This window comes from Leucoraja erinacea, unplaced genomic scaffold (assembly GCF_028641065.1).
Source record: "Leucoraja erinacea ecotype New England unplaced genomic scaffold, Leri_hhj_1 Leri_947S, whole genome shotgun sequence".
In the NCBI taxonomy this organism is placed as follows: Eukaryota; Metazoa; Chordata; class Chondrichthyes; order Rajiformes; family Rajidae; genus Leucoraja; species Leucoraja erinaceus.
In genome coordinates this window covers 13,240-30,551 of record NW_026576891.1, presented here as the reverse complement: position 1 = coordinate 30,551, position 17,312 = coordinate 13,240, and the positions used below count along the sequence as shown (strand labels likewise).

The following is a 17,312-nucleotide window of genomic DNA, read 5'->3' as shown; positions in this document are numbered from 1 at the left end:
CTAAAATCCATGTGTACAATAACCACCACCCTACCTTCATCAATATCCTTCATCACCACAAACACCTCAATCAAGATAGTAAGACACAAACTGCTGCGTACAAGGCTATGCGGGCAACCCCAATTAGCCGATCTCTTCCAAATAGGAGTATCAAAGATTTCTCTCCAAAGGTTTCCCAACCACTGACGTAAGGATCACCAGTCTATAATTTGCTGGATGCTCTCTACTTTCCTTCTCAAACAAAGGAACAACATTGGCCGCTCCCCAGTGCTCCAGGTTCTTACCTGTGGCTGGAGATGAAACAAAGATCCTCTCCTGCCTCCCCCAATAACCTGGGATAGATCCCATCAGGTGCGGGGACATTCACCTTAATGCTCTTCAAGACCCTCAGCACCTCCTTCTTCTCAATCGCAAATCTCCCCAGCATATTTGTATTGTCCACCCTGATCTCACTGTCCACCAAGTTCATCTCCACGGTGTATACAGATGTGAAGTAATTTAGCACCTCACCTATATCCTCCAACTCCAGGCATTGATAACATCTTTATTCTTCATCATCCTACTTCTCACTGGTCACCCTCTTGTTTTTAACATAGTCATGAAAAGCTTTGGGATTTTCCTTAATCTGACTGACAATTACATTTCATGGGACCATTTGGCCCTTCTAAACACACACATGAGATTTTTCTTACTCACTTTATAGTCCTCATAATATGCCTGATTATAATATCATATGGGTGCTTCTTCAGTAAGTGTCTACTTAGGTGTCCCGCAACTTTGACGCTGTATTTAAGGAAAATTTGTAATTCTATCCCATTTATTTGTTCAAGAAGGAACTGCAGATGGTGGAAAATCGAAGGTAGACAAAAATGCTGGAGAAACTCAGTGGGTGCGGCAGCATCTATGGTGCGAAGGAAATAGGCAACGTTTCTGGCCGAAGAGTTTTGGAGTTTTCACTGAGTTTCTCCAGCATTTTTTTCGGCATATTTATTTAATGGGGGATCTATCTAAAATAAAAATACTTTTAAACGGTAGGTATTAATAATTCAAATATTTATCCCCCTTAAATAAATTCTTCTATTTTTGATAAAATTATAAATCTTAACATTTTTGCAAAAAATTCTTGTCCCGTTGATTGGAGACATTTACCATCACGCACATTTGTTGAGCCGTCCCGTATGGCTATAAATAGAATAGACATGAACTTCCGACCACAAAGACTGCAAATTCAAAAGTCCCCTACCTTGTGAATTTCTCCTGATTCGCGGGACGAGAAGCGTGTGAAAACTCAGTTTTCTGTTGCATAGCAGGTACATACCTTTACTCGGCGTCATCTCCGAACGGTGCTCAACTCTTAGAAAATTATCTGGAGAACAAATCGTGCCATATGCCATTCGGGAAATGATATGGCCAGGCATGGCCTTCCGGCGAGGCCATCTTGGACTAAAGGCTTGGGCCACCATTCCCATCATGTCAATCTCCGCAACGTAACCCACGGTCTCCATCCGGACACAAAGCCATCGCAGCCATCGCATCTTCCCGTGACCCAATGTCCCTCTCCACGCCCGGCCCTCTTCAGCCCTTGTTCAACGGTGGGGGGGGGGTGGGACAAGGGCTGAAGAGGGCCGGGCGTGGAGAGGGACATCGGGTCACGGGAAGATGCAACGGCTTTGTGTCCAGCTGGAGAAGGAGCTGGAGCTGGAGATCGGTGGTAAGTAGCCCCAGCCCCATCACCAGCACAAGCCCCAATCCCAGCCCCAGCCCCAGCCCCAGCCAGAACCCCACCCCCAGCCCCAACCCAACCCTAACACCAAACTAACCCCAGCCCTAACCCCAACCCCAGCCCTACCCCCAACCTCAGCCCAGCCCTAACCCCAGTCCCAGCCCTAACCCCCCCCCAGCCCTAACCCCAACCCCAGCCCTAACCCCTAAACCTCAGCCCAGCCCTAACCCTAACCCCCCCCAGCCCCAACCCAGCCCTAACCCCCAACCCCAGCCCTAACCCCAACCTCAGCCTCAGCCCCAGCCCCAACCCAGCCCTAACCCCAGCCCCAGCCCTAACCCCAACCCAACCCGAACACCAAACTAAACCCCAGCCCTAACCCCCCAACCCCAACCTCAGCCCAGCCCTAACCTCAGCCCCAGCCCCACCCCAGCCCTAACCCCAATCTCCCTCAGCCCCCAGCCCCAGCCCCCAGCCCTAACCCCAACCCCAGCCCTCAACCCCACCCCCCAGCCTCAGCCCAACCCCAACCCCAGCCCTATCCCCAGCCCCACCCCGCAACCCAAGCCGCAGCCCCAGCCCCCCAGCCTCAGCCCAGCCCTAACCCCAACAGCCCCAGCCCCAACCCAGCCCTAACTCAGCCCCAGCCCCAACACAGCCCTATCCCCAGCCCCCCTAACCCCAGCCTCAGGCCCCCCCAACCCCAGCCTCAAGCCCTAACCCCAGCCCCAGCCCCCCCAGCCTAACCCCAGCCCCAGCCCAGCCCCAACCCACCCAGCCCTAACCCCAGCCCCACCCCAACCCCAGCCCTAACCCCAGCCCAGCCCCCAGCCCCAGCCCCACCCCCCACCCCAGCCCTAACCCCACCTCAGCCTCAGCCCCAGCCCCAGCCCCAGCCCCAGCCCTAACCCCAGCCTCAGCCCAGCCCTAAACCCCAATCACAGCCCTATCCCCAGCCCCAACCGCAACCCAAGCCGCAGCCCCAGCCCAGCCCTAAAGATAATGGACCCAGTCCTATCCCCAGCCCCAGCCCTAGCCCTAAAGATAATTTTAGTCATCTCCATCACATGACCCTCCCAAACTTGATCATCTCCACCATGCTGAGTCATATCCGTCACACGAGTTTTTAATGCTCATTATGTGTAAAACAATACAATAATAACCATTATATCAATTGTCATTGATAAATGAACAGTATGCCTCTGCCTATTAATCTGAAGGGTTTCGGCCCGTAAAGTTGGCTATTTCCTTTGCTCCATAGATGCTGCCTCACTCGCTTAGTTTCTCCAGCATTTTTGTCTACCATCTGAAGTTAACATTGTTTTAGAGGAAGTTGGTGAAAAGTTATGTGAAGGTTACCATCCTTGCTGAAAATCACTTTTTTCCAGCAGTAAACTGTCACGAAGGTTTAAAATCAATGCGTTAGACTGAAAAAGTATTATTTTGGTGTTTTATTTGAGGAAGATACTCTATAATTTGAAAGACTGCGACAAAAAATTGATTTTATATTCTTAAATCAGTTATATTTTGCAGTGTGTTCATCATAAAAATATGACAGATAGGACTGAATGCAATGGACATCCTGGTAAAAGAGGAAAAAATAAGGTACATTCTCTAAAAGATTGCGGCAAAGATATTTTTCCCACAGTAGAGATGTTCATCTATGTGAATGAAACAACATTCAAAGTTGTATACATTTAAGTTTTATTTTCGGGTTTCCAGAAACTTAAAAGTAGACACTTACTGAAGGTCTGATGCCACCTGCTTAAACCTGACGTACGCTTCCTTTTTCTTCCTGACCAAGTTTACAATCTCCTTGGTCATCCATGGTTCCATTACCTTGCCGTCCTTATCCCTCCTCCTTACTGGAACATGCTGACCCTGCACTTTGATCAGCTGCCTCCAACATGTCAGCTGTGGATTTACCCAATAACAACTACCTTCACTAGCTGCTGCCTAATGACATTGTAATTTGCTTTGCCCAATTAAGTACAATCAGACCTATTCCAATTCAAAACAGTCTTCAATGTTATGGCAGGTAGACAGGGAGCAAAGGAATAGGTGACGTTTCGGGTCAAGACCCTTCTTCAGTCTGAGAAGAGCCACATCCATGCCCAATTAAGGGTCATTGGTCCAATTAACCCAGTCCTACCGACATTCCCCTTATAAATCACGCAGCTCAGAGGGGATTAAGTCACAGGATTGGTTCTAGATATCATCTTGCTTTGTCTCCTGAAATAAAGCCCATTGGATGAGTTTGCCTGTGTGTGTGTGTGTGTCCATTCTTGATCCAGTGTCATGACTGACACCACATTACTGGAGATTGTGGGCAAGAGTGCATTGGCTCCTCACACAATGCAGGGACTGATCTGTGGATTGTGTGGTAATGGATCATTATCTAAGGTCAACCTTATGGGGAGATTATTGTCAGTGTTGAATGAGCCCAAGCTCTCCGAGCCCTAGCTTGGGGTCCCTGCATGAGCAAAAGCCCTGCTCTACACTGGAGGGAGAGAGCGCTGACTGGCTCAGCTAGCAGGCAGGAGTGCCCCCTAATGACCAGAACTCGAGGATGAGCCTATGTTTGGAGACCCAGGACACCTCTTGAGCCAGTCCAAACTATGGCTGGCAGTTTGCGCCTTCCAAGGGGGGGTCAGATGAAAGGATAGCCACCCTGAGTGTACACCCTCTAATGGCCAAAATACATTAGCTTTATTAGACTCGGACAGTTACATTACTCTGGTGCGGCTAGAACAGTTACACACAGGCCAAACGTTATCTGTGACTACCACTGACATGTGGCATGGTGATGTACTCCAAGTTCCAGCTGCCTGTGTATCTGTTGCCATGAAGCACCACAGCTAGTCACTCTCTGTAGGGGTGGTTAAAGACTCCTGGATCCACTCCTAATTGGACAAGACTGTCCACGGTTGAATAACCTATTTGTCAGCCACTGGAAGGTCCAAACTTCACAGAGTAGAAGCCCCATGAGGCTGGTTTGCACCCACTACACCCGGCTGAGTGGGACCATGCCTTGTACATTCTCATCTAAATCATTGATATAGATGACAAACAGCAATGGATCCAACACCAAACAAGGAAAGACCTGGATAAATCAGAGCAAGCACCGAACCCTGACACACACCACTAGTCACAGGCTTCCAGTCTGAAATGCAACCTCCACCAACATGCTCTGCTTTCTTCCATGAAGCCAATTTTCTATTCATTCAGCTATCTCTCCTTGAATCCCATGGTATCTACCCCTCCAGAGCAGCCTCCCACGCAGAACCTTAGATACATAGACAATAGGTGGGCCATTCGGCCCTTTGAGCCAGCACAGCCTTTCAATGTGATCATGGCTGATCATCCACAATCTGTACCCCCATTCCTGCCTTCACCCCATATCCCTTGATTCCGCTAGCCCTAAGAGCTCAATCTAATTCTCTTTTGAATGCATCCAGTGAATCGGCCTCCACTGCCTTCTGAGGCAGAGAATTTCACAAACTCACAACTTTCTGCGTGAAAAAGTGTTTCATCATCTGTTCGAAATGCCTTACCCCTTATTCTAAAACTGTCCCCTGGTTCTGGACTCCCCCAACATCGGGAACATGTTTGCCTCTGCTTGTCCAAACCCTTAATAATCTTAAATGTTTCAACACGATCCCTTTTCATCCTTCTAAATTCCAGAGTATACAAGCCCAGCCACTCCATTCCCTCAGCATATGACAGCCCCGCCATCCCGGGAATTAACCTTGTAAACCTACGCTGCACTCCCTCAATAGCAAGAATGTCCTTGCTCAAATTGGGGGTCCAAAACTGCACACAATACTCCAGGTGTGGTCTCACTCAGGTCCTATATAACTGCAGATGGACCACTTTGCTCTAATACTCAACTCCTCTTGTTGTAAAGGCCAATATGCGATTCGCTTTCTTCACTGCCTGCTGTAGCTGCATTCTTACTTTCATTGACTGATGACCAAAGACCCCCAGATCCCGGTGTACTTCCCCTTTTTCCCAACTTGACACCATTTAGATAATAATCTGCCTTCCTGTTTTTGCTACCAAAGTGGATAACCTCACATTTATCCACATTATACTGCATCTGCCATGCATCTGCCCACTCACCCAACCTGTCCAAGTCACCCTGTATTCTCATAGCATCCTCCTCACAGTTCACACTGCCACCAGCTTTGTGTCATCTGCAAATTTGCTAATGTTATTTTGAATCCATTCAACTAAATCATTGATGTCCCAGCACTGAGCCTTGTGGTACCTGCTTCACACTGAGCACCTGCTCCCCTCAGGGCTGTGTCCTGAGTCCGCTGCTCTTTACATTGATGACGCATGACTGTGTCGCCAGGTCCACTACTAACCATATCATCAAATACGCGGATGACACAACAGTAGTGGGCCTCATCCGCAATAACGACGACCAGGCATATAGAGAGGAGGTGGAACAGCTGGTGAGCTGGTGCAGCAGGAACAACCTTCTCCTAAATGTGAACAAAACCAAGGAGATTGTCGTCGATTTCAGAAGGAAAATTCAGCCCAGTCACACTCCACTTTGCATCAACAACTCAGCAGTGGAGCAGGTGAAAAGCATCAAGTTCCTGGGGGTGCATATAACGGACACCTTAAACTGGTCCACAAACATTACATCTCTGGCAAAACGGGCACAGCAGCGGTTGTACTTCCTCCGCAGGTTGAGAAGTTTACACCTCCACCCTCCCATCCTCGCCACTTTCTACAGAAGCACAATTGAGTCGGTCATGACCAGCTGCATCTCTACGTGGTGCGGCAGCTGTACAGCTGCGGACTGGAAGTGCCTTCAGACAGCGGAAAAAATCATTGGGACTTCTCTTCCTTCCATCATGGACATGGGGTACAAGCGCTGTCTGATTAGAGCTAAGGGCATTACCAGAGCCCCCACACACCCACAATTTGGACTGTTTATACTGCTTAACTCTGGGAGGAGGTACCGCAGCATGAAGAGCGGGACAACCAGGTTCTGCAACAGCTTCATCCCCCAGGCCATAAGATTACTGAACAATCAACAAAACCGAGGCTAGAACTTTTTAAATATCGACACTTTTTAAAAACTTTTTATATATATTTATTTTACAGAACCATGCACATGAGGCATTTTTATGGACGCACCTAGCAATTTTTACTATTACCTGATCTTGGAGAGTCAAATGCAACGAAATTTTGTTCAAGTGTGTCTGTGTCTAGGTGTATATCTGAATGACAATAAAGTTTTCATTCATTCATTCATTAATTCATTCATTCTTTCATTCATTCATTCTTTCATTCATTCATTCACCTCACGAGTCACTGCCTGCCATTCTGAAAGACACCCGTTCGTCTCCACTCTTTGATTCCTGTCTTCCAACCAATTTTCTATCCATGTCAGCACTCTACCCCCAATATCACGTGGTTTAGTTTTGCCTACTAATCTCCTTATGTGGAACCTTATCAAATGCTTTCTGAAAGTCCAGGTACACTACATCCACTGGCTCTCCCTTGTCCATTTTATTTGTTACATCCTCAAAAAATTCCAGAAGATTAGTCAAGCTTGATTTCCTCTTCGTAAATCCATGCTGACTTGGACCGATCCTACTACTACTATCCAAATGCGCTGCTATTATATTGTTGATAATTGACAACAGCATCTTCCCCACCACTGATGTCAGGCTAACTGGTCTATAAATCCCTGCTGTTCTCTACCTCGTTTGTTAAAAAATGGGATAACATTAGCTACCCTCCAATACACCGGAACTTATCCAGAATCTATAGAACTTTGGAAAATGATCACCAATGCATGTCTTGAACCACCGCCTTGAGTACAAGCTTGTTGAAGTTGGATAGGTACATGGATAGAATAGGTTTGGAGGTTTATGGACCAAGCGCAGTTAAATGGTACTAGGTTAGATGCGACATTGTTGGCTGATATGGGCGAGGTGGGCAGAATGGCCTGTTTCCACACTATATTACTTTATCACTCTGTGACCTTTATGGTCACATCTTCAAAAAACTCTCAGATTTGTGAGAGACGACATCCCACCTACAAAACCATGTGGACCATCCCTAATCCCTAAGAAAGTGATTAGTTAAAACAAATGTAGGTCCCTTGCAGTCAGAAACAGGTGAGTTGATCATGGGGAACAAGGATATGGCGGACCAATTGAATAACTACTTTGGTGCCGTTTTCACAAAGAAGACATAAATAATCTGCCGGAAATAGCAGGGGACCGCGGGTCAAAGGAGTTGGAGGAATTGAGTGAAATCCAGGTTAGTCGGGAAGTGGTGTTGGGTAAATTGAATGGATTAAAGGCTGGTAAATCCCCATGGCCAGATAGGCTGCATCCCAGAGTACTTAAGGAAGTAGCTCCAGAAATAGTGGATGCATTAGTAATAATCATTCAAAACTCTTTAGATTCTGAAGTAGTTCCAGAGGATTGGCGGGTAGCAAACGTAACCCCACTTTTTAAGAAGGGAGCGAGAGAGAAAACTGGGAATTACAGACCAGTTAGTCTAATATCGGTAGTGGGGAAACTGCTAGTCAGTTATTAAAGATGGGATAGCAGCACATTTGGAAAGTGGTGAAATCATTGGACAAAGTCAGCATGGATTTACGAAAGGTAAATCATGTCTGACGAATCTTATAGAATTTTTCAAGGATGTAACTAGTAGCGTGGATAGGGGAGAACCAGTGGATGTGGTGTATCTGGACTTCCAGAAGGCTTTCGACAAGGTCCCACATAAGAGATTAGTATACAAACTTAAAGCACACGGCATTGGGGGTTCAGTATTGATGTGGATAGAGAACTGCCTGGCAAACAGGAAGCAAAGAGTAGGAGTAAACGGGTCCTTTTCACAATGGCAGGCAGTGACTAGTGGGGTACCGCAAGGCTCAGTGCTGATCCCCAGCTATTCACAATATATATTAATGATCTGGATGAGGGAATTGAAGGCAATATCTCCAAGTTTGCTGATGACACTAAGCTGGGGGGCAGTGTTAGCTGTGAGGAGGATGCTAGGAGACTGCAAGGTGACTTGGATAGGCTGGGTGAGTGGGCAAATGTTTGGCAGATGCAGTATAATGTGGATAAATGTGAGGTTATCCATTTAGGTGGCAAAAAGGGGAAAGCAGACTATTATCTAAATGGTGGCCGATTGGGAAAGGGGGAGATGCAGCGAGACCTGGGTGTCATGGTACATTGAAGGTAGGCATGCAGGTGCAGCAGGCAGTAAAGAAAGCGAATGGTATGTTGGCTTTCATAGCAAAAGGATTTGAGTATAGGAGCAGAGAGATTCTACTGCAGTTGTACAGGGTCTTGATGAGACCACACCTGGAGTATTGCGTACAGTTTTGGTCTCCAAATCTGAGGAAGGACATTATTGCCATAGAGGGAGTGCAGAGAAGGTTCACCAGACTGATTCCTGGGATGTCAGGACTGTCTTATGAAGAAAGACTGGATAGACTTGGTTTATACTCTCTAGAATTTAGGAGATTGAGAGGGGATCTTATAGAAACTTACAAAATTCTTAAGGGGTTGGACAGGCTAGATGCAGGAAGATTGTTCCCGATGTTGGGGAAGTCCAGGACAAGGGTCACAGCTTAAGGATAAGGGGGAAATCCTTTAAAACCGAGATGAGAAGAACTTTTTTCACACAGAGAGTGGTGAATCTCTTGAACTCTCTGCCACAGAGGGTAGTTGAGGCCAGTTCATTGACTATATTTAAGAGGGAGTTAGATGTGGCCCTTGTGGCTAAGGGGATCAGAGGGTATGGAGAGCAGGCAGGTACGGGATACTGAGTTGGATGATCAGTCATGATCATATTGAATGGCGGTGCAGGCTCGAAGGGCCGAATGGCCTACTCCTGCACCTAATTTCTATGTTTCTAATCAGTCCTTGTCTATCTAAGTTAACCATTTTGCTGAACTTTTATGCCAAGGCCTACTGGATCTCTCGGTTGCTAACCATTTTAATTCCCCTTAAACATCACATATCCATTGTCACCAGAGATGCTGCCTGACTCGCTTCGTTACTAGAGCATTTGTGTCTATCATAGGAAAGATGTTGTAAAGCTGGAAAGGGTGCAGAGAAGGTTTATGAGCATGCTGACAGGACTAGAATGCCTGAGCTACAGGGAGAGGTTGGGCATGCAAGTACAGTATTTGTTGGAATACAGGAGGATGAGGCGTGATCCAAAGGGCCTGTTGGGACAAAGGGCTTAAACAGAGAAACATAGAAAATAAATGCAGGAGTAGGCCACTCGGCCTTTCGAGTCAGCAACACCATTCAATATGATCATGGCTGATTGTCCAAAATCTGTACCCGAATCTAAACTTTCCCCATAATCCTTCATTCCCCTAGCCCGAAGTGCTAAATCTAAATCTCTCTTGAAAACATCCAGTGAATTGGCCTCCACTGCCTTCTGTGGCAGAGAATTCCACAGATTCACCACTCTCTGGGTGAAATGTTTTTCTTCATCTCAGTCCTACCCTTTATTCTTAAACTGTGTGTGACCCCTGGTTCTGGACTCCCCCAACATCAGGAACATTTTTCCTGCAGGTACCCTGTCCTCTAAGAATTTTATATGTTTTATAAGATCCCCTCTCATTCTTCTAAATTCCAGCGAATACAAGCCCAGTCGACACATTCTTTCATCATACATCGGTCCCGCCATCCCGTGAATTAACCTGGTGAACCTATGCTGCACTCTCTCAATAGCAATAATGTCCATCCTCAAATTAGGAGAACATAATCGCACACAATACTCCAGGTGCGCTCTCACCAGAGACCTATCCAACTGCAGTAGGACTTCCTTGCTCCCAAACTCAAATCCTGTCGCAATGAAGGCCAATTGGCTTTCTTCACTGCCTGCTGTACCCTGCATTCTTACTTTCAGTGACTGATGTACAAGCACACCCAGGTCTCGTTGCACCTCCTCCTACCTGCCAACCAGTTCTCCATCCATGTCAATACACTATCCCCAATGTCTTATGCTCTAATTTTGCACACTAATCTCTTGTGTGGGACCTTGTCAAAGGCTTTTTGAAAGTACAGACACACCACATCCACTAGCTCTTCCTTATCCATTCTACTTGTTACATCATCAAAAAATTCCAAAAGATTAATAAAGCATAATTTCCCTTCATAAATGCATTCTGACATTGACCGATCCCGTCACTGCTTTCCAAATACACTGCTATAACATCTTTCATAATTGACTCCAGCATCTTCCCCACTACCGATGTAAAGTTAACTGGTCTATAATTCCCCGTTTTTAAACATTAAACTCACTAAATTCTTAAGGGGTTGGACAGGCTAGATGCAGAAAGAATGTTCCCGATGTTGGGGAAGTCCAGAACAAGGGGTCACAGTTTAAGGATAATGGGGAAATCTTTTAGGACCGAAATGAGAAAAACATTTTTCACAAAGAGAGTGGTGAATCTCTGGAATTCTCTGCCACAGAAGGTAGTTGAGGCCAGTTCATTGGCTATATTTAAGAGGGAGTTAGATGTGGCCCTTGTGGCTAAATATATCAGGGGGTATGGAGAGAAGGCAGGTACAGGATACTGAGTTGGATGATCGGCCATGATCATATTGAATGGCGGTGCAGGCTCGAAGGGCCGAATGACCGACTCCTGCACCTATTTTCTATGTTTCTATGTTTTCTCTCCCCCTCCTTTCTTAAAAATTGGAATTACATTGGCTACCCTTCAGTCCACAGAAACTGATCCAGAGAGAACATTGAAAAATGATCACCAATGTATCCACGATAACTAGGGCCACCTCCTAGAGTACTCTGGGATGCAGACCATCTGGCCCTGGGGATTCATCTGCCTTCAGTCCCAACAGTTTACCTAACATAATGTTCTGATTAATGTGGATTCCCTTCAGTTCCTCCCACTAGATCCTCAGTCCCCTAGTATTTCCGGGAGATTGTTTGTGTCTTCCTTCGTGAAGCCAGAACCAAAGTACTTGTTTAACTGTTCTGCCATTTCCTTGTTTCCCATTAAAACTTCACCTGTCCCTGACTGTGAGGGACCTACATTTATCTTCACTAATCTTTTCCTTTTTACCTACTTATAGAAACTTTTTGAAAGTCCAGACACACCACATCCGCTGGCTCTTTCTTATCCATGGTACTTGTTACATCATCAACAAATTCCAAAAGATTAGTCAAGCATGATTTCCCCTTCTGAAATCCATGTTGACATTGACCAATCCCATCACTGCTTTCCAAATGCACTGCTATAACATCTTTAATAATCGACTCCAGCATCTTCCCTATTACCGATGTAGGTTAACTGGTCTATAATTCCCTGTTTTCTCTCTCCCTCCTTTCTTAAAAAGTGGAATTGGCTACCCTCCAGTCCATAGAAACTGATCCAGAGTCGAGAGAACATTGAAAAATGATCACCAATGTATCCACGATATCTAGGGCCACCTAGGAGGGAATGGGCTCTGCGTAAAGGAGAAAGTGGTGGGGATAGGCGGATGTGTACCTCCAATCCAAGGAGAGATAGCTGAATGGATAGATAAATGGCTTCATGGAAGGAAGCAGCAGATGATGGTGGAAGGTTGCTTTCCGAACTGGAGGCCTGTGACTAGTGGTGTGTATCAGGATCTGGTGCTGGGCCCTTTGCTAGTTGTCATCTATATCAATGACTTGGGTAAGAACTCACAAGGCAAATTAGCAAGTTTGCCGACGAAACTAAAATGAGTGCTATTGTGAATTGTGAAGAAGGTTGTCTAAATATGATATGATAGAGGCATATCAGAAAAGCAAAACTAACATGCCTGATCTGCTGACTGTGAAGTGTTAGATGTGTTCTGAGACTGATTTTCATGTGTTTTCTTCTCTTACAGCAAAACAGTGAGGGATTTGTTAAAGGAGAAGCTCGATCAGCTTCAGTGTCACTTCACGTGGGGCCCACAGAAGGAGATCATTGACCTGGATGATATGGTGTACAGATTACAAGATTCTATAGATCTGAATTTGAAGTATAAGGCCAGGTCCTACAACCAACTCGCTTTTGTAAACTGCCTGCAAGGCAACAGTGAGGAAGCTATTCAAAACTTACAGGAAGCTGAAAAGATTCTGAGGGAGAACCACAAAGATGCATTTGAAAGAAGAAGCATCATCACCTATGGAAACTATGCCTGGGTGCATTACCACATGGGACAACTGGACAAGGCCCAGTCCTACCTCGACAAACTGGAGATGATCTGTAAACCACTCACAGATGGTCCTCGCTATACAGCAATGATACCTGAAGTGTATGGGGAGAAGGGGTGGTCATTGTTGAGATCGGCAGCTCAACACTATGAGGAGGCTATGAAATGTTTTGAGAAAGCTCTGGAGGAAGATCCTGACAATACGGAGTGGATCATGGGCTATGCAACAGTTCTGTCTCGTCTGGAATCAATTCCTGGAACCCAAGAGAAATACAAAAGTAGTCAGTGCGTGAATCATCTGCGACGTGTTCTGGAGCTTGATCCAGATGAATCTTTGGCCATGGTGATGTTGGCCCTAAAACTGCAACAGGACAAGCAAAAGAAGGAAGCAAATGAATTAGTTGAACGAGCTTTACAGAAAAGCCCTGATGTTCCAAAAGTGCTTCGTAATGCTGCAAAATTTTACAGACTAGAACGAGCTGTGGAAAAGGCAATTGAGCTGCTGGAAAAAGCATTAGGAATCACTCCAATGAACAGTGTCCTTCACGACCAAATAGGTATGTGCTATAGAGAGCAACTACTTGAACTGTTCAAAAATCCATTGAGCTCTGATCCACAATATCCTGAATTTCAACAGAAAATTGTGTTGTTCAATCATTGCAAACATCACTTTGGAAAGGCATTTGAACACCGTCCAAAGACTGCTACTAAACCACAACTAGATTATGCAGACATCTGTATAAGAAATGGAGAGTATTCCGAAGCAGCAGAGGTCTACAGTGAACTGCTGAAGTTAGAGGGCATTCGTCCAGGAAATATGCAGAAAATATATTTACAGGCTGGCACATTTGAAATGTACCGGAGAAAGTCTGATTTAAATGCTGTCAACTTGTTGCTGAAAGGACTGAAGATCAAAAATAACACACATGACTGGAAATTATGCTATAAACATTTGGACAAGTGGGTAAACAGGAAGCTTTGCAGGGATGCACATGACAGCAAGGCCCTTGGTGTCAAAGGATTTCTGCATCAGATGGATGGGCACAAGTCTGAAGCTATTGAATACTTTGAAAAGGCTTTGGAATTTGATCCCAGCAATGAAGAATATCTCAGTGCTCTTTGTGAATTACGCCTTTCATTTGAAGAGCATCATGAACTTTGAAAGATGCAATACTTTCATCTGACCCAAGAAAAGAATGAATGTGGTGTTTGTTTCACTAATTATATTCTGTTCTCACCTTCTCCAATTGGGAACTGTACGCATGAAGGTGTCATTTTTAAATTGTTAATTGTCAATTTAAAATGTTAAATTGTTGTAATACTAACCGATGTGGTTCTTAGAAGAATAATGACACTTTTGCTTCATAGAAACATAGAAAATAGGTGCAGGAGTAGGCCAATTGGCCCTTCAAGTCAGCACCACGATTCAATATGATCATGGCTGATCATCCAAAATCAGTACCGTATTTTGGCTTTTTCCACACATCCCTTCATTCCCCTAGCCCGAAGAGCTAAATCTAACTCTCTTGAAAACATCAAGTGAATTGGCCTCCACTGCCTTCTGTGGCAGGGAATTCCACAGATTCACAACTCTCTGCATGAAAAAGATTTTCCTCATCTCAGTCCTAAATGGCCTACCCCTTATTCTTAAACTGTAAGCACTGGTTCTGGACACACCTCGGATCGGGAGCATTTTTCCTTCAACTACCCTGTCCAATCCTCTAAGAATTTTATATGTTTCCATAAGATCCCCATTTTCAAATTTGCAAACGACGCCACCATTTTGCCACAAAGCCTTCAACCTCCTTGTCTAAATCATTAATATACAACATGAAGAGTAGTGGCCCCAGCACCAACCCTTGCAGAACTCCACTAGTCACTTGAAAAGGCCCCCTTTATTGCCACTCTTTGTCTTCTGCCTTCCAGCCAACCTGCTTTCCATGCTAGTATCTGCACTTTGATACTGTGGGCTCTCATCTTCCTAAGCAGCCTAACCTGTGGCACCTTATCAAAGGCTTTCTGACAATCCAAGTAAACAGCATCTACTGAATCTCCTTTGTCTGTCCTGCTAATTACTTCTTCAAAGAAATCCAGCAAATTTGCCAAGCAAGACCTCCTCATCACAAAGCCATGCTGACTTCAGCCTATTTTAGCGTGAACTTTTTCTCTTTTTTTAATCTTTTTATTAGTTTTTTTCAAAAGCAAAAACAAAACAATAAGAAAATTAATGATAAACATAACAGTGATATTGATACATAGGGATCAGGGTTACATTAATGGCAGGTATAACCTAAATATGAGTCCAGTGTCAATATACACATTGAATATAGACTTCCCAGTCTCTATGTAAATATAGTTAAGTGTTTAAAAGAGAATTTATACGTATAAAAACAAAAAGATAAAAATCAAAAAAATTAAAAAGAGAAAAAAACAAAAAAATAAAACCCCCCTAAACTAAAGAAGTAAAGAAAAGCAAAGCAAAACAGAATCTGGGCTGCAAAGAGTTTCAACAATTTAAGTCCTTGTTTGTCGTCAAGTCCGTTCCACCGTATACCAGTAAAAAATAAATTATTATAACAGTTGGAGAGGGGACAATTTATGTCGTATGAAAATGTTGAATAAATCTTCCCCAAGTCCTATCAAATTTAACCAAGGGTTCAACAATGCCACTCCTGATTTTTTCTAAATTTAAACATGATATCGTTTACGAATACCAATGGAGTGTGGTCGGAGGGTTGGAATCTTTCCATTTAAATAAAATAGATCTTCTGGCAATTAATGTGGTAAAAGCAATCAGCCGATGGGTGGAACGGGACAGATGGATATAATCTAACATTGGCAGCCCAAAAACTGCAGTAATAGGGTGAGGTTGTAAATCAATACCGAAAACTACAGAAATATCAAAAATCTATTTCCAATATTTTTCCAAAAGTGGGCAGGACCAAAACATATGGGTCAGTGAGGCTACTTCAGAATTACATCTGTCACAGGTCGGATTTATTTGACGATAAAATTGAGCTAACTTATCTTTTGACATATGAGCTCTGTGAACCACCTTGAATTGTATCAAAGCGTAGCTTGCACACATTGAGGAAGTATTAACTAATTGAAGAATCCTCTCCCATTTCTCTATAGATAAAGAAAATTGAAGTTCTCTTTCCCAGTCATTCTTAATTTTATCAAATGTACCTTTTTTTAATTTCAAAATCAACTCATAAATAGTCGTTATTAAGCCCTTCTGATAAGGATTAAATATAAAAATTTTGCCAAGATATCGGTTTGATGTGGTAACGTAAAAAAGGGTAGAGTTGCCCTCAAAAAATGTCTAATTTGTAAATATCTAAAAAAATGTGAGTTAGGTAAATTTTATTTATTGGAGAGTTGTTCAAAAGACATAAAACAACGAACCGAAAACAAATCACGAAAAGCTACTAATCCCTTCCTCTTCCATAACAGAAAGGCTTGATCAGTGCTAGAAGGTTGGAAGAAAAAATTAGATATGATAGGACTCGATATAATAAAATCATTCAATCCATAAAACGTACAAAATTGAAACCATATTCAGTGTATGTCTTAATATTGGGTTAGTCGTATATTTATTCAATCTCATAATTGCAAAAGGTAACGAGGCCCCTAGAATAGAAGCCAATGATAGCCCTTGCATAGAATCACGTTCAAGATTTATCCATCCAGGACATTGGGTATCTTCTAAATCTTTTGTCCAAAACATTAAATAGCGAGCATTAACTGCCCAATAGTAAAATCTAAGATTTGGCAGTGCCAAACCACCAACTTTTTCTGATTTCTTTAAGTATATAAGTCTGGAATTTTTATTTTGCCATATATATAAGGACATTTTGGAGTCAATAATATCAAAGAAAGATTTAGAAATAAAAAATTGTTATTGTCTGAAATAAATATAAAAAATTAGGTAAGGTAAACATTTTAATAGCATTGATTCGGCTTATTAGAGATAAGGACATTGGTGATCATTTAGTGAACTGTTTGATGTGGTCAATTAAAGGCGTAAAATTGGCTTTAAATAAATCCTTGTGTTTCTTAGTAATCTTAATGCCTAAATAAGTAAAACATTTGGTAATCAATCTAAATGGAAACTGTCCATAATTTGAAACAAGATTGTTTAATGGAAAGAGCCCACTCTTACTAAGATTTAGTTCATAACCAGAAAAACGACTAAATTGATTAAGTAAAGCTACCATTGCCGGAATAGATTTCTCAGGGTTAGAAATGAATAATAACAGATCATCTGCATAAAGAGATAGCTTATGTGTCTTATTCCCACGGACAATACCAGAAATATTAGGGGATTCCTTAATAGCGGTGGCCAAAGTTTCCAAAGCGATATCAAACAGTAAAGGACTTAAAGGACAGCACTGTCT

The 17,312-nt window shown here is 43.7% G+C and overlaps 1 protein-coding gene across 1 annotated transcript in view; it reads left to right on the top strand.

The window, feature by feature from the left end:
* The window catches only part of LOC129695120 (interferon-induced protein with tetratricopeptide repeats 5-like), a 40,206-nt gene extending 23,491 nt beyond the window's left edge, over window positions 1–16,715 (top strand). The window contains exon 2 of the mRNA XM_055631866.1: window positions 12,604–16,715. Coding sequence (XP_055487841.1) covers window positions 12,604–14,074 — 1,471 coding nt within the window. The 3' untranslated portion in view covers window positions 14,075–16,715. The remainder of the gene's footprint in view (window positions 1–12,603) is intronic.
* The last annotated feature ends 597 nt before the right edge of the window (window positions 16,716–17,312 follow it).